Here is a 25,004-nt window from a genome sequence, read left to right as displayed (position 1 = left end):
AGTCTGTTTGTAGCACACACGGTAAGTTAACCTTAAACACACACGGCAGTACACATTCGGTGCAGACAAATGCTGTTTGATTACATTATCCGAGATACTCAGCATAGTCAAACACATAGATGCGGAAAGTACGCTGGGAGACGCCAGGGGCTGGAGCTGGAAGGTGGAGGGGACGTGGGGACACGCTAGTGTTTGATGGAGACAGTGCTGTTTTAGGAAGGTGAAAAATTCGGGAGGTGATGACGGTGAGAGCGGCAAACAGTGTGAGTGCACTCAGTGCCTCGGGGCCGCACCGTTCAACACGGTGAAGACGGTACGTCATGTTGGGGCTTCCCTGGTGCCTCAGCGGTGAGGACTCTGCCTGCAGTGTAGGAGCTTTGGGAGGCACGGGGTCGGTCCCTGGGTCCCCTGGAGGAGGGCATGGCAACCCACTCCAGGCTTCTTGCCTGGGGAATCCCGTGGACAGAGGAGCCTGGCGGGCTACAGTCCACGGGGTCACAGAGAGCCAGACACGGCTGAGTGACTTAGCACGGCACAGTATGTTACGAGACTTTTACCACAATTAAAAAAAGTTAAAGAAAGACATCCACATTCGTTGTGTACCCACAGTATGCCAGAAATGAACACGCACGCAAGGCCTGCGGGGCTTCCGGCCCAGCGGCGGGGCGGTTGTGGTCAAGCAGCAAATACTTAGGCTGAGAGTGGGGAACTGTAAACCCACCGGAGAAGGGCCAGCGTTTCGTCTTCTGAGCTGCGTGGGTCTCGGCCTGTGGATCATCAGGTGGTAGGCGCAGAACTGAAGATGAGATGGTGGCATTTATCTGATGCAGAATTTGGGAACTCAGAGAGGTGGCGTGACATGCCCAGGGTCACAGAGCAGGTGGGCCACAAAGCTGAAGAGCAAGCCAAGACTCTGCAAACCCTCTCCTTCTCCCATGTCAGAGAACTGGGAAGAACCTAAGGCAGCGGGCGGCAGAGAAAGGGTGTGCCAGTCAGGAGAAGCCAAATGGGGCTGGGGCCCTGCTCCCCAGGGTCTGGGCGCCACAGGGCAGAGGGCTGGCGTTGCCCCTAGGCCTCAGTGAATGGATGTCTTAAAGCCAAATCTGGCTTTCTCTCCCCCACTCCCTCCTCCTTCTTTATGGAGACGCTAATTTTAGCCAGCCACAAAGGCAGCCTGAGCTTTTAAAAATGGACTGATTTATGCTTTTCCTTAATTGCTCAAAAAAAAAAAAAACACTTTGCATCTAGTGGAAAAGAGAATGAACATAACTCTATTTAGGTTAAAAATGTAAAGCCAAATTCCTACTGGTCTGGCAAGAAGCAAGGAAAGCACTTAACCCCGTCTGGGTGGTCTCCCCACCCCCAGCACTTTCTCCACCACACAGAGCCTCTGTGTCTTCCTCACAGACCCAAGCCCTACCAGAGGAGAGAGCAGGGCAGCTCCAGGGGCCTTGCCAGCCACTCAAGTGGGGGCAGGACACTTTCGAAAGATGCACTGGGATATCTGAAAAATCTCCTTCCTTGACAGCCCCAAGAGGTGGCCAGGGCCCAGAATCCACTGATGGGGCAAAAGTTCTGGGAGGTAACATGTTCTTAGGTCATCTCTGTCTGAAGGCTGGGCTGTCTAGGCTAAGCCCAGGGTCAAACGCTGACATTCCCAAAGGTACTCTAAGAATTCCAATCAGTAAACACTGAAAATCTGCCATTTGTCACATACCCTGCTTAGTGATGAGAAGCCAACAGTCAATGAGGCAAGAATGCCCAAAGGGCTGACCATAAATCTATGTGTTCCCCTAGGCTTAGGTCAGCATGGCTTGGCTCACTAACTATCATTTCATCCATCTACCCATCTATCCATCATCTATCTGCCCGACCATCCAATCATCATCCACCTACTAAGTAACCTAACCATCCTTCAACCATCCTCCATCCTCTATCCATCCTCCATCCTCCATCCTCCCTCCATCCTCCATCCTCCTCCATCCTCCATCCATCCTCCCTCCTCCATCCTCCCTCCATCCTCCATTCATCCTCCATCCTCTCTCCATCCTCCATCCTCCCTCCTCCCTCCATCCTCCCTCTTCCATCCTCCCTCCTCCATCCTCCATCCATCCTCCATCCTTCTATCTTCCCATCCATCCATCAGTTCAAATACCTAGTAAGTACATATACTGTGCAAGCCTAATGCTAGGTACTAGCTTATAAAATGCAATAATACAGAGTAAATAAGACAAACAGCAACACTGTCCTTATTAATTTCATGGAGTAGGTGAGACAGGCCAGTGAACAAGACATTTTCTGAAGCAGAGACAGCATCTGGCTACCCCCCACACACATACACCAGCCCCCCGCCACATGACCTGGAACACGGAACTGTCTCTGGGTGTAACTGTCACCCTCACCATGCAGATGACATTTCCCAGATGCCTCTCTATTTTCTCTTCCCTACTCCACTGGCTGAAAAGGAGGCTTATGGAGCCCCAAGGGATGGCCAAGTCACAAGATACAAGAAGCCTGCTTCCCCCAATCTCACACAGAGGAAAGGCACAAACCCACAAATATATCTGCAATGTACCTCAAAAATACAATTACTGAGCCTATGCCAGTGAAATTTGGGGTGTATTTGTTATAGCAGCATTACCCTATCTAATATAATTACATTTTACAGAACACCTTTCTGTAAGTGAATGAAGGGATAAAAGCATGTCATTTGGATCTTATAACAATGCATGTGGTAGCCAACTATTGCTCCCATTTATGAATGAAAAACCTGCGGCACAGAGAGGTGAAGTAACTTGTCCAGAGTCACACAGCTGGTGGGTAGTGGGTCAGGCTTTGAACCCGACTCCCACGTCCGTTCACTTTATGTGATGACAGGCTCCCAGTAGGGGACAGATAGGGACACTCAGTGTGAACGGTGAGAGTGACGTCGTCCCCCGCCTCTGGGTGCAGACGTTGAAGCAGCACGTTTGTCCCTGGGCCATCGGTGCGACTTCGGTCACCAAGACACATGGAGAAGAAAAACCAAAAGTCTGCCCTTGGTGTTCCCCTCCCCAAGCCAGACGAGAGGTCCCAGGCTGGGCCCCTTTCCTCAGGAGCTCTTCTCAATCCATGAGGAGGCCCCTTCCCTTCCCCCAGGACAAGAGGAAGCAAGAACGTTGAGACACTGGGTTTCCACCCCAGGAGGCAGCAGGTTTCCTGCGGAGGCCTGGCCCAGGCCGGCCTCCGAGACCTCTCCGTCGGCTGGCCCGAGGCTGCCAGAGCTAGGGGGGCTCAGGGTTCCCCGTCCAGGCGTCAGAGCCGTGGTCAGAGCTGGCTTGGGCCTTGCAGCAGAGTGGCTGACAAGGGGCAGGCAGGCAGGGACAGGTCCTGGAGGCAGCGGTGGCAGGAAGCCCCACTGCAACCCCACAGAAGGGCTGCCCATCTCCACCGAAGGCCTGGAGTCAAGTTCCTTCTCGGGCGACATTTTTTTCTCTGTGCCTGTATGACTATCAGACAAGGAGATGGTGCCATGAAATGAAGGATGCTGAGCTTTTGAGAGCAGACCCACCTGGGTCTGAATCCAGACTCTGACGCTCCCTGGCTGTGTAGCCTTGGGCAAGTCCTTAAGCCTCACTGAGTCCCTCAGTTTACCTATCCGTAAAATGGGACTAATAATGCTTGTGTCACAGGAACTAGGGAGAGGATTAAATGGCATCACAGGCACCTGATAATTTAAGAAGGGAGAGACAGAATCTGAGAATGTTCTAGCTAGAAGAGCCCCAAGAGATCTGGTAGGGAAAAGCTAGGTTCAGAGGGAGTCAGCCACTGACCTTGGCTGAAACAGAATAGTGGGAGCTTAGGATTTATCCTGCCTGCTTTGGTTTCCCCTCCTTTTCCTCTGCCTCCCAGCCTCCGTGTCCTGGTGTGGAGAGTGGAATCCAGGAGCGGGACGGGAAGAAGAAGGGGGCCCGCCTCTGAGTCCCTCGTCACGCTCAGAGGCTGGAGATGGTGGGCTTTCCCACGGCTTTTGCCAGGGAGGATCGATGCTTTCGCTGGTCAGAGATGATGCTGGATGCTGGCGCAGCCACACCCAAGCGTGTCCCTCACTCCGATGTCTGTCCCCTCGGTGCCTGGGGACCAAACACCCACCACAATGACCGCTGGGAGGACTAAAGGCCCTGACCACGCCCTCCCCTCCCTCAGACCTTGCACCGCCTGGAGGCACCAAATCCTACCCTCCACCCACCACCTCCTTGCTCAGGCTCTGAGCCTTTACCACGGGCAGGGGTGTGGGCCAGTGTCTGAGTGAGAACCCCGTTTGCACCCAGCAGTTGAATGCATGTCCAACCCAGAGCCCCCCATTCATGGGAGGGATGGAGGGGGTGGACAGCAGACTAGGCCTGTGGTGGAGGCCCTCAGAAGACCGCGGGATCCCCCTGCCGGCCCAGGACGCCTTCCCAGCTCTCACCCTCTCCCACTTCCCATCCGCCGGCCTTTTCCCACCAGGAGTCAAAGTTCTCCTTCGGTGCCCTCCCAGGCCCAAGCCCCTGTCGCTTTCTCTCCCTCCTTCCTGACCCAGGCACCATCAGTGAGGAGTCCTCCTGCCTCGCTCCCCGTAATGCTATCCTGCTAATAAGATTAAAACATACCTCCCTCTTACAGCATCGATTCATAGCGCTGATTTACTGTTGCTTCTCGGCTGCTACAAAACGGATGCACAGGCCGCCACCTTTATCTCTATCCATCTCCTCGCTGCCGGGGAATAACTGCTAATTAATACCTTTCTGCCTCCCGGTGCCTGCCAACTTTGAGGGCCATCAATACTCCATGGGCTCCCTGCCACCCGGCCACTCACCCCCACCCGCTCGGGACTCCAGCCCCAGGTCAGAGGCACCCTGAGGGTGTTCAAGGTGGAACAAGAAAAGGTGGGCTTCTCCCCTCTCCTCATCCTCCCACTGGACACACAGACACAGCCAGGGACCACGGGGCGGAGACTAATTCAGAAGCAACTGGGTCAGAGCGCGGCTCAAATCCCAGCCCCTGGTTACATCGGCTCTGAGATTTTCACCTCTGGGTCCCAGGCTCCTTGTCTGCAAAATGAGGAAAGCCATAGGACCCACCTCCTAGGGATCTACAAGAGTTAAAGGTCAGGTCAAGACGGTCAATCCTAATATCCCTGAATATTCACTAGAAGAACTGATGCTAAAGCTGAAGTTCCAATACTTTGGCCACTTGATGTGAAGAGCCAACTCACTGGAAAAGACCCTGCTGCTGGGAAAGATTGAGGGCAGGAGGAGGAGGGGACGACAGAGGATGAGAGGGTTAGATAAACATAATGAACATAAGTTTGAGCAAACTCTGGGAGATAGTGAAGGACAGGGAAGCCTGGCGTGCTGCATTCTATGGGGTCACAAAGAACCCGACATGAGTTAGCAACTGAACAACAACAGCGAGAATGTACCTAACACAGTCCCTGCCTCCTGCCTCCTCGGGGCCTTTGTTCTGGGCCTGGAGGGAGTGCCGTCTCCATGGGACAGCTGACTTGCAGTACTGTGTCAGGGAATGGCAGGTGGTCATTCCCAATGCTGGGGGCAGGCTCCAGGGAAGGCCGCAATACCGGAGTCAGCTACAGATACACATCGTAAACCAATTATACTCCAATAACCTAGACAGCATATTAAAAAACAGAGACATTACTTTACCAACAGAGGTCCGTCTAGTCAAAGCTGTGGTTTTTCCAGTAGTCATATTTGGGTATGAGAGTTGGACTATCAAGAAAGCTGAGCGCCGAAGAATGGATGCTTTTGAACTGTGGTGTTGGAGAAGACTCTTGAGAGTCTCTTGGACTGCAAGGAGATCCAACCAGTCCATCCTAAAGGAAATCAGTTCTGAATATTCATTGGAAGGACTGATGCTGAAGCTGAAACTCCAATACTTTGGCCACCTGATGCAAAGAACTGACTCATTTGAAAAGACCCTGATGCTGGGAAAGATTGAAGGTGAGAGAAGGGGACGGCAGAGGATGAGATGACTGGATGGCATCACCGACTCGATGGACATGAGTTTGAGCAAGCTCCAGGAGTTGGTGATGGACAGGGAAGCCTGGCGTGCTGCCGTCCATGGGGCCGCAAAGCGTCAGACACAACTGAGGGACTGAGCAACCACAACAACTGTGATTTCAGTGTCCACTGGGCGCCAGATGAGAAACCGAGGCTCAGAGCAGTCATGTGCCTTGCCCCAGATGATACACTTAGCGGGTGACTCAGCTGTCACTGAGACCCAGGTGGGCCACGCGTTCTCAGCCCTCCCCGGAGCCCCCAATAAGGCGCAGCACGTCCCACCAGGAGGAACGTGGACAGCTCCTTCTGTGCCAGACATGTCTGGATGCCAGGGTTTCCCTCCTGGCTCCCAGATTGGAACCGACAGCCTGCAGAGGGAGAGCAGGCCTTCCCTCTGGCCACTGGCGGACACGACATGACCCGGCTGGGGAGGGACGTCAGCCTGATCCTGGATCCGCACGGTCACATGGAGAGAGTCAAGAGCGGGGGGGCAGGTGGATCTGCCTCTGGACCCGCTCCTCCTCCTCTCTGAACCAGTCCCCTCCAGCGGGGGTGGGGGGTGGGGGGATAGCTGCAGGACCAGATGGGCTTAGACGTGCGAACCCTCGGAATTATCACTCTCTCTAAATGCCCAAGTCTGCCTAGACCTGCAGGTTTCCCCTCTGTCTCAGGGACAGGACAGCCAGGCTGGGGGCCCTGCTCTGTGAGGGGAGGAGGTGGGGGTGGGGTGGCAGCTGTGGGCCCCCCACCAGCCGTGAGAGGCGGTGGGGGGGGGGCAGGCGGGGTGGAGAGGAAGCCCCAAGGCCGGGCCTGGCAGATGCGCCGGCAGAAGCCAGCACGGGCGCTTTTAATAAAGCATAACGAAGCGTGGGATCATAAAGTATTTTGTCTAATTCCAGGCTCCCATGGGGCGGGGCAGATCAGCTGGGCAGGCAGAGGAGAAGGGTTTACAGGGGGGCCCCTGGGGCTGGCTGGGGGTTGGAACAGGGCAAGCTGGGAGCAGCGGCACCCAAGGGTCTGGTCCAGGGCCGGGGTGGAGGGGGAGCTTTCTCACAGGCCTCCGTTTCAGCTTGGAAAGAGGCAGCAATCGGAGACTTTTCCCCCCAGAAACGGCCCCTCCTGCTGGAGGCCTGGTACCAGTCATGGGCCCCTCTGGGCTTCCCGTTCCCCACATGAAGTGAGGCTTGAACCTAAACAGAAAACTCTTTTAGCATGAGGCCAACACACTCATTTTCAAATTCCTTCATTCAAAGTAGAGCTGAAGCCCGTCTGTTAAAGAGGCGACGCAGACTCCTGGCTCAATCTGGGGACAAGAAACTCCCCCAGCTATTGTTTTGCCATCCAAAGTGGTGTGGGGGTGCCTCTGTGGGAAACCAGGGCTCCAAGGAGCACACTTTGAGGACCATGGGTCAGCCCGTCCTGCCTAAACTCCTGCATCCTTCAAGGCCCAGCTCACGTCTCAGAACTTCATTGGAGACCCCACTACCGGTGCAGCTGTCCTAGCCACTATCAGACACACCCCGGCTCTCGCCACCCTCACACTCACCATGGCCAGTGACCATGCTTCTTTACCTCTTTGCAGCCAGGGCTGCATGGGGTCTGAGACACGGAAGATGCTCAGAAGGAGGGCCCCTCCCTGACCGCACGCGTCCACACTTGGCCATCACCCCGGCCCTGTTCTCCGGAGCAGTTATCGCTTCCTTTTGCCATGTACTCAGGTATGTACTATCTGTCTGGTCAGACACTCTGGGAGGTAAGCTCCAGGAGGGCAGGCTTTATTTATTTTTCTGTTCACCACCACATCTCCAGTGCCTAGCACACTATCTGGAACAAAGTAAGTGTCCAGTTTGTCAGATGAATGAATGGATGGAGGGATAGATGGATGGATACATGTCCAAAGAAAGAAGGAAGGAATTTTCCTTTTCTTCCTTGAGTCAGTGTAAATCTGCCAGCCCCAACAAGTTCATTCAGAGTTCAAAATGTCTTTTGATACTGGATTGGCCAAAAAATTTGTTTGAGTTTTCCGTAAGATATTCGAGTTTGGGGATGGGGGGAACCCTAACAAACTTTTTGGCCAACCCAATATGAACCTCATGCGGCTCTAAGCTATGGAGAGGCAACTCTGTCCTTCCTCCAGGTCCCACAGCGCCCACACAGGCTCTTATCAGTTCCATAAGCACCTACTGACACCTGCTCTGTGCCAGAAACATGCCAGGGACAGGGAGTGTGGAGCTGAGTCACAGGCCATCTGGGCCCCAGGGCGCCGTGAACAGAGGAGGTGCACAAGAAATGTTCGCTGAATAAATCAAGCGACGTCTACAGTGAGACCGGAACGATGAACAGGTCTTAGTCCAGAGAAGGAGGCAGGGTCCAGCAGAGAGAATGCCTTGTGCAAAGGCCCTGGGGCAGCTAGGAGCACCCAGTCTTTAGGGCTAAGGTCCTGTGTGGCAGGACCACTAGGCTTCATGTCCCCCCGCCCCCAGCGGCTCCCCGCAAGTGGCACCCAGAGCTCTTCCCAGAACCCTGGGCTCAACAGATCCCCTCTCACGTCGTGCCCTCGTGGGGACGAGAGGGAGGGGTGACGAGCCACTCCCCTCCCCAGGAGCATCTCCCTGGCCACCTCCACACCCCCCGAACCCCACACTCATCTGCTCAGACCCACACATGGCACTAAATTTATCCACTGCAAATACCTCTCCCGTCTCTTTTCTGAGGGAAATACCGTTGTTTAAGTAAAGCCCTTTAAATTTTAAAGAGCTGGGCTTGTGTGATCTCTGCGGGAAGCTTTTAGCAGCATGCTGGAAAGAAATAATAACAATAAACAAGGCTGGAGGCAACAGGGCAGAGCCAGCGGCCCCCCAGTGACTGCCCAGGCCGGGGCCCAGGGCCACTTCAGGCTGCCAGCCCCTGACCCCTCCTCCGGAGGCACGCGGATCAGGCGGGGAGGAGCAGAGAGCCCCAGAATCACCTACGGTCAGGTTGGAAGGAATCTCTGGCAGAGAAGCAAGCAGGCAGAGACGGCAGAAAGCAGGTAAAGCGTGAGACACCCTGGGTTCAAACTCAGCCACTTCGTAGCTGTGAGACCCTGACCAAGTGGCTTAACCTCTCTGATGACGTGGGACTTTCCCCAACACCCCAGGCAGATTAGTCATCCCCTCTTCTGCAATCCCATAGGGACTTGGTAGCCATTTCAATTTTAGAGTCTACAATATTAATCAGTAATTGACTTCTGTGCCTGCTCCTCTGCCCCAGGGGACTGTGGACTCCCAGAGGACAGGCATTGGGTCTCGCTGGTACCTGAGTGCCAGCCCTGGCACAGGCCAGAGCTCAGAGCTGGTTCTCAGAAAACAGCTGCCGAGTGGAACTGAAATGAGGCTGAGTCTATGCACCAAGGAAGCAAGTGGCCGTGGGAGCATCCTGACCACTGACACAGCTGCTCTCAGCAACATCCCCTGGAGGCAGGATGCTTCATCCCAAAGGTGGGGACTGGGGGCATCAAATATGTCTTTTTTTTTTAATTTATGCATTTGGCTGCATGAAGCCAGCTGCGGCAGGCAGTTGCTGCGGCCTGTGGGGTCTTTTGCTGTGGAGCATGGACTTTCTGGTTGTAGTTCATGGACGCTATAGTTGTGGTGCCTGGACTTTGCCCCACAGAACGTGAGGTCTTAGTTCCCGGACCAGGGATCGAACGCTTGTCCTCTGCATTGCAAGGAGGATTCTTAATGAGCGGATCATGAGAGAAGTCCCCAAATACGTCTTAAAGGAGGTATTTTGGACCTAGACAGGACTCTCCTTCCCAGTCTTACTACTCACCAAAGACTCCTGGGATTGGGCCATCCAGACTCAGTTCTTTGCTTTAGGGACCTAAGGTAAGATGGGGAGAGGAGCAAGTGATGGTGCAAGTTGACGGCGGAGCTGAAACCAGATCCTGGGGCTCATCACTCTGAGACTGGTCTCCTTCCCACTGAGCCAGGGCTTCCCACTGTCACCCACGGCATGAGGTCACGTGATACAGGGAAGCCTTTTTAAAAATTCAAATGGTCACCTTCATTTTAATGTGGATTAAGAAAAAAGATGTATTCAGCGCCACAGGCCTATACATTACTCCTTTGCACCAGTGAAAAAAAGAGGGAATCGATTTAAATTTGATTTTAAGACGATCATGATGTAAGAAACAATCTGTGTGGGATGGAGATAAAGTCACGAAGGAGGTGACTGAGATCTGGCAGCGTCCGCAGTGTACCCCGGGATGGTTCCGAGCCACACTCCACCACCCGGGACGTGAGCTCGGCAGGTGATACAGCTGCCCCTGAGACCCGGGCCCCCGGTGCTGTGATGGGCGGGTGGGCACCCGCAGCCCACACACAGAGGTCCAGCCTGCAGGGCCTGGCTCCACGTTCGACTGGAAACGAACCTCTTCTAAGGCAAAGTGAGCAGTCAGGTAGATGGAAGGGCGGCTGAACAAAGGAATGTCACCTGGACTAACGTGGACGCTGAGATCCCAGGGGACAGTTGGTGGAGATTTTCCTAAGGAATATTGATCCCCAGTGAGTGATCGACCCTCCGCTCCCAAAGGGTCACATTGCCATTGAGTCAGTAGGCAGGGCTGAGACTGAGCTGCATGGGGACGGGGCAGGTAGCCGGGCTGGGGGGCAGACGGCACAGGGGTGCGGGGCAGGGGCACTCTGTCTTGGCCGGAGCACCTCAGAGAATAAGCCAGGGAAGAAACCGCTGCTGATATTTGTCACGGCAATTTCAGCACAGCACCGGATGTCGAAGCGTCTCGAATTTCAACTGGCAAAATTCGTCCTGTCAAAGTCAATTTGAACAGTCAAGGTGGATGGAAAAAATGGGCTGGACAAAGGAAAATAGAGGGACCCGAGGAAAGTACCCTGAGCCAATTCAGGAGCAGCAAACCAAAGGGACTGTTGGTGGAAGTTTTCCCAAGAAATAGTCACTCCATTTAGAAGCCAGCCACCCCTGAAACTCCAGCTACTCGCTGAAAAGATCCCTCTAAATATGGAATTGGCACTGTTAGCTTTCAGGTGCAGGATAAATGGTCTGGTGATCCAAAGGGCTAACTCGCTGCTAATTCCCTCCTCCCCCACGTGCAGGGGCAGGAGCAGCCCCAGCAAGACGAGCTCAGAGGTGGAGAACACCCGCCTTCACCCTGCAAGGAAGGAGCTCTGGGGCCGTTCATGACAAATGTGGACCGGACCGCACATGGTAAGAGCTGGTGGGGATGGCAAGAAAGATGATCTAAATGGATCTGAAGAGAAAGAACCTCTTTGTGGGAAATAGGGTGGAAAATAGACTGGGGAGCGAAGCGCCAGTGCGCCCTGGGGCGGAGTGATCAATCAGCGAGATGGACCACGGGACAGGGAGGTGTGGGGACGTTGAAGAGTCTCGGGCAGAGATGACACGTCCCCATGGTCTGCACCAGCAGCAGAGGGGTGCAAGCGCTCCCTCTCAACAGACGGCAATGCTCTCCCAGAGTTACCCGTCCCTTCAAGTTCATGTGCCCTTGGGAGGCCAGCTCCCCATTCCTAAAGCCCCAGACTCACGAGCTACATTTCAGCTCAGGAAAATCCAGCATCCAGCACAGGATGGGGCATAAGGGCAGGCCTTTAATTACGGCAATTGTTATTAGTATAAGTAGCGACCGATCACTTATGAGCAAGGCACACTGTCTCGTTCCATCATGTCAGCAACTCAGCTGGCACGTACAACCCTACTTTCTAGGCGGGAACGCTGAGGTTGGGCAGGATGGTGCCAGGTCTCTGCTATCTGCTCCCCAGGTCACTCTCCCCTTCCCCACCTATTCTGTGCCTGGCGGCCCAACCGCAAGGGCATCCAACTGAGTTTTGTCCATCTGCGGTATGAGCAAGAGACCCAAAGGCAGGAGGGGGATGAAATTGGGGTGTTTCTCCCTCCAGCTCCCTGCCAGGTCCCCAAGAGTTGGCTGCATCCCTCTACCCAGGGCCCCAGTCCTGCCCGCAGCCCTCTCCTCTCAGCCCTTCTTCCAGTCTGCGGGCGGTAGTAACTCCCCACTGATCCTGGCCCCAAGGGCTGCCCCACCCCCTGTGCCCCCACTAAACCCTAAAACCAGTGAGAAGCGGAAGTGTTAGTCACTCAGTCCTGTTCCAGTATCTTTGAGATCCCATGGACTGTAGCCCGCCAAACTCCATGGGATTCTCCTGGCAAGAATACTGGTGTGAATTGCCATTCCCTTCTCCAGGGGATCTTCCCGGGCCAGGGGTCAAACCTGGTAGTCCCTTAAAGAAGCCCTTCACGGACCCCCCAGGTTGAGCTTGCTGTTTCCTTCTGGAACCTGGTTGATCGGGAGGGAAATAAATTGTCCCCAAATTACAGAGCTTACCAACAGCGGCACCGAAACACCAACCCCCCTCTGTCTGCCTCCAAAGCCTGTGTCATTCCATTGGAGCCGCGGTTTCCCAACCGCAGACACTCACACCTCCCAGATTGGCCACGTTCGCGTGCCACCTGCTCCACGATGCACTTAACATTTTTCTCAAACTTGACTCTTTTTTTTTTAAACTTAAATGAGCCATTTTTAAAAAGGGAAAGGGAATTTAAATCACTGCCCCAAATGGCAAACCGGTCTCACTTGCCTTAAACAGAGGGTGACTGAAAAAGAATCATAATGAAAACAAAACCCTGTTATTAAAACGTTGACTTCCTCTGGCTCACTGCAGGCGTGCTGCCCCACACCTGTTTTGTTGGAAAAAGAGATTGGCAAGCGAGAGGGTATCAGAGCTTGACGGCATCAGCCTGAGGCTCTCTCCTCGGCACAAGGAGGAGGATGGCATGGGAAAGGAAGCGGGAAGACCCTCCCTCTCTGGGATTCCTTGTCACTTACTGCCAGTGGGAGGGATACTTCCCTAACCCGTGATGTCCAGTGCAGCCTTACGCAATGATGGAGGCATCTTATCCACATCTGTGCTGTCCAACACAAGAGCCACCAGCCACGTGTGGCTGTTGCGCCTTTGAAATGCGGCTGAAGAACTGAGTTCTGTTTAATTTGGTTAAACAAAAGCCAAGACACTTTGCTGCGTTTTAATGTAAATGTGGGTTGTCACACATGGCTCCGTGTTGAGCACAGCTCTGCAAGCCCCACGAGGGCGAGAATTTGCCTATTCCTTCTCCTCTGGATTTCTAGGACGGCATGAGGCTTGACTGCCAGGAGCAGCGCACCAGTGGAGGAATCAGCGAGTGAAGGAATGAGCTATGCTGCTTCTTGCAGCAACGCGTTGCTCTCTGCGTCCGGACTGTCCCGGAAACCACTCTCTCTTCCCTGTTTGTGCGCGCTCAGGCGTGTCCGACTCTTTGCAACCCTTTGGACTGTAGCCCACCAGGCTCTTACGTCCATGGGATTCTCCAGGCCAGAACACTGGCGTGGGTTGCCATTTCCTACTCGGGGATCTTCCCGACCGAGGGATCGAGCCCGGGTCTCTTGTGTTTCCAGCATTGGCAGGCGGATTCTCTATCACTGAGCAACCTTGGAAGCCAGGTAACCTTATTCCTCCCCCACCAGGTTGCCTGCCCCCTCCTCCCACCAGGCTCCACTGTCAGGCCACAGGCCTTAGGAATTCGCCTTCTGACGGTGCCTTTTCCTCTCCAAGCTGAGCTCAGGCCCACTTCTCTGCTGCCCGAGCAAACAAAGAAGCCTTTGTGAAGCGGTTGCTTTCGCCGCCCGCACCTCACGCCCTCTGCCCCTGCCTGGGACATTAGGTGCCTGGTGACAGTTAGCAATGTATCACCTCCTTCTGTAGAACCAGGCACCTGGCTTTGGCTCATTGTGTGGCCTGAATACTCACTGGACAAAAACCTGCACACTCGGGCGGCGAGCACCAGCTCGAGACGCGAACGCCACCCGGCTCTGGCCGTGCCAGCCTCTGTCTCCACCCTGCCAGGGTATCAGAGGGTCCTGCCAGGGCTGCCCCCACCCCCCGCCCAGCCCTGCACGATGCCAGGGCAGCCGGTGATGGACGCCTTCCTTTGGGGCAGCATTAAGGAGCCGGGAGGAAGAGATGGTGCTCAGAGGATAATGGAGGCACCAGTGATTGGTGACAAACAGCCCCATCGGAGGAGCGCTGAGTGTCTCTGCAGAAAGAGAAACAAAAGGGCAGAAGGAACAGCTTTTGGCAAAGTGACAAAGAACCCAGCGGCTCAGCTGCCTCTCCCCCTGTGACTCCCAAGTCGCTCTTGTGATGTCGGAGGCTGGTGGTTGCTCCCCGCTGGAGCGCCGCCAAGACCCCCACTCAAGCCTGGGGACTCTGATGCTCCCCTACGCGAGGCTCTGAGGTGGAGGGTCTGCCTGGCGGAGCCCCCGGGATTGCCCCTAGGACCTCCAGGGAGAAGACCTGGTTTCCAGCACTGCCCCCCGACTCCCCCTGCCCCTGCCTACACACACACACACATCATGCACAGTGTGAGATCCTCTCCAGCCTCAGTTTTCTCAGCTTTAAAATGGGAGAAGGGAGACAGTGCATTTAATTCTCCAGCTCCCTCCTGGCCCCGGTGCTCTGCAGCCCTAAACCCAAGGACTTGTTTAGGACTCTGTATGGGAAACCTACAATGTACCCCTCCTCCTGGGCACTGGGGCTTATAAATGCTTCTTCCTCTTCAAACCTGTGGGTGTTCCAAACATCATTATAACAACAGCAACAACTTTTCACATGCCTACCATGTGCGAGGTACCCTGCATACAGATCCTCCCCGAACTGTGCAAATGTCCCCTTCCCAGCAGCCCCCACCCCACGAAGCCACCACGATCAGCAGCCTGTTCAGCTGGAGAAATCAAGGCTGGAAGCAACAGAGAGTCTCTCTGAGTTCACACACTGGGTACGTGGGGGAGACGGGATCGGAACCCATGCCAGACCTCAGAGCTCACGCCTGCTGGGCATCTAGAAGCTTCTCCCCAGGAGAAGCCACCCCTGCCGCTCTTGGCTCAGGCCCAAGCTGGAACAGTCCCATTCTAGGCAGGGGCCTGGTCTCCCCTCCTTGCCAAGTGTGGACACTCGGGGAGAGGCGAACAGTGTCCAAACGATGGCATTTCTGCCTCGAGGCCGTTGTCTCTTTGGGTACCCCAGGGCCATCATTTATAACACAAAGGCATTCCAAAGAATGTCCAGCTTCAGGTGCCCCAGAAAAGCGAAATTAATCTTCCTAGAGTCCTGCTCTGGGAATGTCGCTCATTTCTCTTCAACTGCCCCCTGTAGCCTCTGGGCTCAAGTCCAGACCCCTCACTCTGGCTCTCAGGCCTCTGCCAACAGCTCTAACCTCATTTCCAGCTTCTCAACAAGCACCTCCTGCTCAAGCGAGGCCAGCTGCCTCCCAGCCTCCCAGCCCAACAGGGCGCTCACTCCCTCCTCCAGGCCTGTGCACAGGCCCTCCACCGCCCCCACCCCAGCCTGGGGTTCCCTCCCCACCTGTCAAGGCTGTTCCAACCCCTCAGAGCCTTCCTGGGCCACTCCCCTCAGTTTCCAAGGGTTCATTCTTGGTACCCTTGTACTGGCCATTTATTAGAGATGATCTTTCATCGTTCTCAAATAAGCCCATGCTCTATGGGGTTTGCCAGCAGCCAAAACTCCTTAGGGGATATCTCTGCTGATCCAGAACAAGGCTGGGACAGCTGCTCAATGAACAGAAGTGACTGGATCCCTGGACGTGGCTCCAAAGGCAGCTTCCTGGACAGGAAGGAGAGAATAGGAGCTTCCCGAGCCTTTCAGAGTGACCCCGTGGCCGTCTGAGTTCAGCCTGGGGGCCAGGAGACAGAGACAGGCCAATGACCGAGGCCCAGTCGCACGCCTGCTTTCATGGATCATTTCATTCATCTCCACATCACCCTCTACCTTCAAAAGACGGGGACACCGTGACCTAGAGAGGGGCTGATTTGCCCAAGTGTGTACTCGGCGAGGGAGTGGCTGGGCCAGGCTTTGAACCCAGTTCAGATGGAAACCAAAGTATATTAATACCAAGTGGCTGGACCACACAGAGACAGTGATTGAGGAAGGATGGGCAGGCCCAGTGGCATGCCGGTAAATGCTTAGCAACCAGCTCTGGGCTGGGGAGAGCACTAATCTGCAGTGTTTGCCCATCTCCATGCTGTAAATCGCCATGGTCAGCTTTAAGCTACCAGTAAGATCAACTTGGGCTTTGGGGGAGATGTGTAAATCAACGCCTGGGTTGAGAATCCAGCTCTGCCCCCCCGCTCCCCCCGCTAGCAGTGAGACCTTAGGCAAATCACATAATCTTTCCAAGTCGCATTGCTCTTCTGTAAAATAGGAGACTGTTAACTCCCAAATGGGAGTTTCTGGGAGCATTTCATATGACTGTGTGTGCATATAGCTAGCATGGGGCTTGGCACATAACAGTCACCGTTTCCTTCCTTCCTTCCCCAGCCTCCCACCTGCCAGCAACGAAGACCAGCCCCTCCAACCAAGGAGAACCCAGAAGAGACAGGAAGCCTTGTGGTCTTCCCACCAGCTTCCACTGTTGGCTCATCCCCCAGACGCCAGCCACGATGCCAGGGTGAGCTACGGCGGGCGGAGCTGGACAACAGACACGTTCTCACACCAGAAGGGACTTCCAGAGGTGACCGAGCAGGGCCAGGAAACAGGTCCCAGGCTCAGCGTCCGGACCAAACCCAGGCTCAGGGGAGACATCATTCATTCAGTTCGTCAGTGAGTCATTCAAAAAACACATCTTGAAGATCTGCTCGGAGCCAGGCTTCACGCCAGAGCCAGTGGGACAGGGATGCCTGCCCTCAACAGCTCTCTGTTCAATAGGGAGTCGAGCCCATGACCAGGCCCAGCCTCAGAGGAGAGTTGTTTAAACAACATGTCGCCCAAAGTGCCGCTGCCAGCCCGCACAGGCGGCCCCTGAATCGGCAGGGATGGCAGGGCTGCAGAGGGCGAGAAGCGGGCAAGCAGAGACTAGGGGGGAGGTTTATGTGGACGGGGCTGTGCCAGCTGAGGCCAGGTGTCTGCTCTTTGAGCCAAGAAAGGGCGGAAGTAGGGGAGGAGGGGAAGAAATCTCTGGGTAGGCCAGGTCCCTGGGGCAGAGAGACGGCAGGCTCCGGGCTCCATGTGGTGTGAGCACAGCCCCGTCAGCATCCTCCCCGTGGCCAGCAGCGGAGGATGGAGGAGTCACATCAGCAAAGTGGCTGCATCGTCAGCACCCAGCTCACGGTGCAAGCTTTCTGGTTAGTTTAGGGGCCTGTGGGCTCGTGGGGAGCTGGCCTGCTTCACTGTAGACCCCTGGGGGCTGAAGGAAGCAGCACAGTGGATTCTGGAGGGAAGAAGGCTGAGCCTGCAGCCACAAGCCCGGACTCCAGCCCAGCCACCTCCTACCACCATCCTTTCATTTCCCCAAGGCTCAGTTTCCCTGCTTCATTCAATGAGCACAAGAGTAGCCTCCTTCACATCTGACGTGAGATCTAAATGGAAGGATGGGGGTCAAAGCATCTCGCCAATGCTCAAGTACCACCAGCAGGTAGAGTTAGGATGTCTGGAATCAGAGTCTCCATCACATCAATTATCTGAGTCTTCAAGAAAGACAGAACGTAGTTCCAGGAGCAGAACTTTACCAACAGGAAGTTCATCTGTGGATCCAGCCTGAATTCCACAAGCCATAAGCCTTTGCATGTATTTTCTGTAGAAAGCCACACACCCAAACCCTCTCCACGTACCCCAGCACAAGGACATGTCCAAAGGCCAAAGATGCCTTATTCATCCAAACAACCAACCTTTATTAAGTATCCATCATGTGTTTGTGAGGAAGATTCAATAGTAAGAACTGGACAGGTCTCTGCTTTTGCAGAACGTTTTACTAGGTTAGGGGATGGGAGGTTCACAGCGAGACTGCCTCTCCCACAGTTCACTGGGAGAAACAACTTGTGTCTTGAGTCTTAACTGCACTAATGTGGGTGTGGGCAGGCAACAATGCCTCAAAACTCCAGGAAGTCAGGGAGCAGGTAGGGGAACTGATCACCCCCATTCAGCAAACTGTGAACCATCCTCCAGGAGTTACCAAGAATGGCTAATCAGCAACTCTAAGGCTGATCACGCCTAGGGAGAGTATCGAGTGGGGTCCTTTTCTTATAAAGGGCAGAAATCAACTCCAGATAACCCAAGCCAAAAAAAAGTAACTAGTGGAACATTATGGGGAAATCATGGAATGCAAGAACAAGCTGGAGCCCCAGGTGTCAGGAGGCCCACGTCGCGAGAGCCAGAGCTGCTCCGACAGAACCACGGTTAACACTGATGACAGCTATCTGAGGCCAAGGGCCGAGCTAAGAGCCCTGCGTGTCATGACTCATCGCATCCTGCTCATAGCCCCCGGGAGGAAGACCCCGCCGTCACTAGCCTTGGGAACCAGAGGAGCACAGTGTCCTGGGGGCTCCTGTCAATAAAGGGGACCTTCCGGTGGTTTCCAGTCTTCCGCTGGTCAGTGTCCAGACCCTCGGGATGAGGTGTCAGATGGACTTGTCTTAGAGGGCTCTGGCTGACTGCGCCACCTACCAAGATGTCGTGCAAACGAGAGGGTGGTGCACACTCTCCCAAAGCACATCCGACACGTGGCCAGGAGACGGAGGAGAGGCCGGTGGACACACAGACGCCAGACTCCTTTCCTGGGAGTCAGTGTCCTTTCCCGCTGCTTTGGGCTGCTACTCAGTACGGCTCCAGCTCCATACAAGTTGCACTTGTTTGCTCATCCGGGGAATCTTGGCCAATAGGTCCTGAGCCCACTCTGCAAGTGAGCCCTATTTCAAGTGTAAGGGTGGGCTCCAGGGTCTCACCCCCCGGTTCCTTCCCAGAAACTTCATCCTGAGGACAGATACTTCTTAGGAAGTCATGTCACACGTTTCACTTCCACTGACATTTATTGTTTAAAATGGGGGACTTTGCTTCCTCTTGCTAATGGTAGAGGCTGCTGCATTCCTCCTTCTGTGATAAAAAAATAAATAGTTTCTCCTCTCCTCTGGAAGTAGAAATGTCTTTGAATTGCTTTAGACCTGCATTTGAAACTCCCAGTTCTTACCCCTATAAAAGATTTTGAGCCTCATTCATTGTTTAAGAAAGAAAAGAAAAGAAGGAAGTGGGAAGAGAGGAAGGGAAAGAGACAGGGAGCAAGAAAGAGAGATGGCAAGAGGAAGCTGGGTGGGTATCCAGGGGGCTCTTGTCCTCATCTGTAAAACATGCCTAATGAGACTGCCTCATGAATTCTTGAGGGCATTGAATGCATAAAGGACATGTAATAGGTGTGCGATACATGGAAGCTACCAGTAATATCTCTCTTCTTTCTCCCAGTCCTCCATTAGACTCAAGAAGTCACAGCCCTGAAGTTGAGCTGGCCCTACCAGGCACAATCCTGCCTCTGGCTCTTAGCTCACCTGGGTTCCCTCCCTGGAACATTACCCCTTGGCCTATTAACCTTCTCCCCTTGCTTCAAGGTCTAGTCCAAGTCCTCCCTCCCCTTTGAAGCCTTCCCTTAATACCGCCGAAGAAATCACTCTTCCCCCACAAACCTCCTGTGGGGGACATCAATCCACTTGGCATCCTGCAGGTATCAACAAATTTCCACTTGGATTGTCTTTTATCTCTACGGGTACGGGCCTGACCTCTCACCCCACTGGAACGATGGTCACGGTCATAGGTCTTTTTCTTTTCAGATGCACCCTGCCCACAACAGATGCCCATTCATTCTCTTGATGATGACAAGGGCTTTGAGGGGTGTGCATCTCCCATCTGTGCAGACAAATGCACTGGATAATTTGATTTCAGTGGGGTTTGGAGAGGAGCAAGGCAGCCAGACGGGGCAGTGGACACACGGCAACTGTCCATGTGGCTGGCGCTGAGGAAGCGACTGAGACCTGTTCTCACCAGGAGACAGCAGAGCCCAGAGGGAAAGAGACAGACAGTCCTGGGTCTGAATCTTAGCTTGCCACTTACCGACTGGGTGACCTCAGACAAACCACTTAACCTCTCTGAACCTCAGCTTCCTCATCTGGAAAATAACCTTAACTCTCAGGATGGTTACAAGGATTAACGAAGATAAGAAGAACAAAGTACATATGGCATAGAGCTGGCACAGTCAGGGCTGAATAAATGAATTTCAAGTGGCCTCGGGATGGAGCAGAGGTGGCCGGGGTGGTAAGCCAGGTTAGACGCCTCCATGGGTCCCAGGAAACCCAGTGAACAGGACTAACCAGCCTCCTCTTTGTTCACCCCTTGTTTGGTCTCAGCTTTGAAGTCAGGACTGCTAAAACCCAAGAATCTCAACAAGTCTCTTCATCTCCTCCCACCCTTCCCCCACTGCCCCAGCCCCCAATTGTAGCAAGATGCAGGTCTGTGTGAGACAGATGTTCTGAAAAGCTGGGGTAGGCAGGCTGATCTAAGGCACTGCTGGTACCTTGCCAGCCCTTGCCCACATGCCGTGTCCAAGGAAGGCTGGAAAGAAAGCGGGAGCCAGGGGCCGGACCAGGCGGGACCTGGAAGACACTGACACCCTGTCACGAACAAACCTTGAAATTCTGGGCCTCAGTTTCCTTCCTAATCTGTGAAAGGTGGGTTTAAGCTGAAACCCATCTTGCAGTGCATGAGCACCCTGATGCAGCTAGCGCGTGCTGGCCACGCAGCCGCTGATCCATGTAATTTTGGCTATTGAAAAAACAGAAACCCGGCTCTGATATCAGAAGAGGAGCAATCTTAAGATTGTTTAAGGGGACTGTTGAGAAAAGATCGTTCGATGCTGGGTCTCATTACCTGCTTCCACCAGGGCAGCTGTCCTTTGGCGCTTACCGTCTTGCCCAAGGCATTAGGATTTTAGGGGGCGGTAATCAGTTCCTACTCTGAAAGGGTTCTCCTGCTAAAAATTACTCGTTTCAGAACCACTGAAGTAAGTGATCTCGGAGGTCGCTTCCAGCTCGAACATTCTCTCCACTTAAAAAGCAAGAACTCGTTCAGCCTCTCAGGAGAAATTCCAGTTTGCATCTTGAGAGGGAAGGGGTGGGGTTTATGGCTGGGGGCGGGGCGGCAGGGGGAGGAGGGGCGGAGCGACCTGGTCCAGGCCGGGCCCTTAACTCCCGCGCCGAGCGAGCACTGGGCAGGGGCCCGGCGGTGCCCGCGGGGCGTGGGGTGGAGCTGGCGAAGCGGATAAATGTATGAAGGCTTTACACCAGCTTGCGCGCGCGCAGCCCCTGCAGTCCCGGTGCGGCGGCGGCTTCGGCCCAGCCGATCAGCCCCCGCATCCCACCCACCCGTTGACACGCTGCTGCCGAGAGAGAAATGGAGGGGCGTCCAGTGGAAGTGGAAGGGCTGGGGCCTCTAGCGCGCCCTACCTCGGCCTGCCTCCCGCTGCCCTTCGCGGAGACCTTCCCGCGACCGAAAGAGGAGGCAGGTCTATGAACCACTGTCCTTCCTGCGCTCCCAGTCCCCGGGGCCCTCCGTCTCCTGGGCCAGCGCCCGGGCACGAGTGCTGGATTGCCCTCCCAGAAGTGCCCAGGCCAGGTGAAACGGGGCCTGAGGAGTTAGAATCCGTGTGGGTTTTTCCTCTTGGAGAGGCAGATATCGGGGAGCGGGGGTCAGAGGCAGGAGACCTCAGCCCGGCCGGTCCTGTGTACCGCCAGCTGCCTTCCCCTCCCGAGGCGCAGACCCACCTCTCCAAAGTGGAGTCCCCGTGCGCCGCGAGCTGTCGGTGCAGACCCGGGCCGTCGCACGGGCCGTGCCTTCCCTAGCAGTGGCCGCTGTCGCCCTCGCCCTGGGCAGGCGCGTCTCCCGGCGCCTGCCCTGGACCCTACCCTCCGCGCCCGCCCGCCCTCCGACGCAGGCGCTGGCAGGCGGCCCGGCCCTGCCAAGGGCCAGGTGCGCGGCTCTCGGTCACGTCCAGGAAGGGCGCCCTCCTCCGGCCAGACGGCCTGTTACAGCGGGTACCGACCCTTCTGGTATCCCCGCCCCGCGCGGGCTCGGACTCCGAGAACCAAAGCCCGGTGAGCTCTCATCTGCTCTGCAGCGAAGGGACGGCTCAGCCCGCGACCCGCGCTCGGAAAGTTGCCCGTCTGCGATCCGGGTCGGCGCTCTTCCCTCTCGCTAGGCAGCGGAGCTCAGAGGCCAGGCCGGCTCCTCTCGCCTAGAGGCCCTCGCCCCAGCCTGCTGCCAGCTGCAGAGGTGGGCCGGGGGCGGAGGAGCCAGGACACCGGCTCAGGTCTCCGCAGCCCCAAGAACCGCGGTTCGCAGGTTCTGAGGAGAACACGCGCGGTGGGATCCTGACGCAGCGGGCTTTCCCCACTAAACCCTTCGGCATCTAGTCGCCATCCTTACCCCTGACCAGTCTCTCCGGTTTTGCGTGTTCTAGGGAAAAGGGGTGCCCCACTCCTGCCCCCACCCTCTAACCACCCCCTAACCACCCCACACCCGCTCCCTGCAGTGTCCAGGTGAAGGCTCCAAGCGCCTTTCGACAAAGCCCAGCGCCCTCCCCGTGGCGCGCACCCGGGCACCACCCCGTCCCCGCCCCCATATAACCTTTCCCTCTAGAGGCATCCGAGGGAGGGAGCCATCGCCTCGAAGTAGGAGGGGGAGGATTTCCATGCACTTTGGAAAGTCTGTTGTTCCAGGGATAGGCAGACCAAGTGGAGGGCTTGCATTTCTCCAGATTTACACCAACCCCTCCCCCTCCTCTGCCAGCAGGACCACCATTCAGGCTCAAATCCTGCAGTTTCTCCCGTCAGCGGACCAAGCACTCTATAAGGACCTCGGGGTGAAAGCGGGTGGGGTTATTTTAGGGCGCACCCCTTGCTGGCAGGCACTCTCAGATTCTGGTTTGGCACCTCCCCGGAGTGCAAGGCATACGGGAAAGAACTGACCCTCCCATACCCATAACCCGCTGGGCTGGGGGCTGAGACCCGACCGGTCATAGCGGCTACTTTTGGGAGCCGCGCATCCCCCGCCCTCTCCGCGGCAGAGCCGGGATGTGACTCCAGACACCCTGGTTCTGGGAGTCCAGGTTCGGAACTAGGCTTGGGGCGAACCGCGGGCGCAGACCTCCAGTCTCTGGGCCACCGCTCTCCGCCGGTGCAGCCTCGCTCCCGCCGGCTCTGAGCGGACGCGTGGGCTCTGCCCGAAAGGCGCCGGGTCGCCAGGTTGGGTGGCCGCAGCACTCTAGACTCGCCAGGCGGCGGCGCCGGCCGAGAGGCCCCGAGGCTTCCGCGAACGCCGGACCCTGGAGCCGCGGAGGCACCGGTCACTCGCTCCCGGAACCTCCTTCCAACGGGTTTAGCCCGATCGGGACCAAGTCCACGCGGGACACACACGCACCGCGGCTCACACCTCCGCCGTGCCCGGACGCGTCCGTGCCTCCCTCCACACTGGGTCCACACGCTCCACTGCACGCTCACACACTGCTGGCCCGCGCGCCTGCACCTCCACATCCGAGCAACGTACACTCTTGGCCCGAGGGTCACATCCCGCCTCCTCTGCACAGGCGCCCCGCAACACCCCCCATGGAAATACAGTCACCCGCTGTCCTGTATCCCTGAAGAGCCCCGTACACTTGGGACGCGCGTGCCACGCCACACCTCACACACTCACCCACCCTTCGACACGTTCCCACATACAATGACACAGGCTCACCCACTTCACAGCCTCGCCGAGGAGCTGGGCGCCCGCTCACACTCCCAAACACTCTGGCTCACACTCCTCCTCTCTCACACACACACCTTTTCTGTGTAACTGACACGGACACCCAGACAGCCCTCCAGACACGGGCTCGCTCACACACCATCGCACACACTCACACCTCCAGATGCACTTAGCACCCTCGCCACGCACAGCGCCTTCCCGGACACCCTCACACGGGCGCCACAAAGACACACGCTCATACACACGCGCGCGCGCACACCCTGGCACAGACCCGCGAGCGTTCTCTCCGGAGGAGACGTCCGCCCTCCCTCGTCAAACCCACCAGCTCTGCAGCCCCCGCGCCGAGCGCGGGTCTCGGACCCCGAGCGTCCCCGGGGCGCCCCAGCCGGCACCCTCCCCCGCTGCCCGCCCCCGCGCACCCCCGGCCCCGGCTCCGGCCGGCGCCCTCTCACTCACCGCGCGCCCGGTCCAGGATCGCGGCGAGCAGCAGGCAGACGCAGCCGCGGAGGCTCGGGGCGGCTCGCATGGTGCCCGGGAGCTGGCGGCGCTGGCGGGGCGGTGGCGGCGGCGGCGGCGGCAGCGGCGGCGGGGCCCCTCGCCATGGGCTCAGGCGCTCTCCTGCCTCCGGCCGCTGGCCGAGACGGTGGCGGGCCGCGTGGGGCGCCGCGGGGGCGCCCCCATGCCGCCGCGGCTGGGCTGCCGGGGCGCCGGGCTCGGCTCGGGCTCTGCGGGGCGCCGCGACCCCTGCTCTTGGGGCGACCTCCGGTGCGCCGCGGCTCTCGGCTCCCTGGCAGCGCGCGGTGCCCAGCGCTGCCCGGAGTCAGCTGGGCGGCAGCGCCGGAGTTTGCAGCCGAACCGCGCTCTCTGCCTGGCGCCCGCCTCTCTCCGCTGCGCGAGCGCCCCCTCCCCGCGCCCGCCCTCCGCCCCTCCCCCTCTCCCCGCCCCCCGCCCTCCTGCCCTCCCCCCGCCGCGCTCTCGGCTGTATTATACAGACTTCTCTTTAATCCTTTCTGGGCCGTTCGGCTCTCGGCCGCTAAGCCGATTTATTGCAGGGAGAAGGCGAGCTCCCCACCTCCCGCCCCGCTCCCCTCCTCCGGGTCGCCCACCCCCTCTCCCCAGGCTCCCTTCCTCACTCTAAGCGCTCGCAGCCCCTGTCGCTCGGTAACCCTCCCCGAGCTGACGGAGCGCCCTGCCCTCCAGACCAAGCTCCGTCCGATCCTGCTCCACCGAGTCCCATCCCGGGACACCCTCCCCGCGCTCGTCCCCAGGCTGGCGAGGGAGACCGCCTGCCACTTGAGAGAGA

At 56.7% G+C, this 25,004-nt stretch overlaps 1 protein-coding gene across 1 annotated transcript in view; it reads right to left on the bottom strand.

The window, feature by feature from the left end:
* Window positions 1–24,724, bottom strand: part of IGSF21 (immunoglobin superfamily member 21) — a 270,374-nt gene extending 245,650 nt beyond the window's left edge. Inside the window, exon 1 of the mRNA XM_043445770.1 lies at window positions 24,158–24,724. Within this exon, the coding sequence (XP_043301705.1) occupies window positions 24,158–24,227 (70 nt within the window). The 5' untranslated portion in view covers window positions 24,228–24,724. The remainder of the gene's footprint in view (window positions 1–24,157) is intronic.
* Between the last annotated feature and the right edge of the window lie 280 nt (window positions 24,725–25,004).

This window comes from Cervus canadensis, chromosome 24, assembly GCF_019320065.1.
Source record: "Cervus canadensis isolate Bull #8, Minnesota chromosome 24, ASM1932006v1, whole genome shotgun sequence".
Taxonomy (NCBI): domain Eukaryota; kingdom Metazoa; phylum Chordata; class Mammalia; order Artiodactyla; family Cervidae; genus Cervus; species Cervus canadensis.
This window is presented reverse-complemented; position numbering and strand designations above follow the sequence as displayed.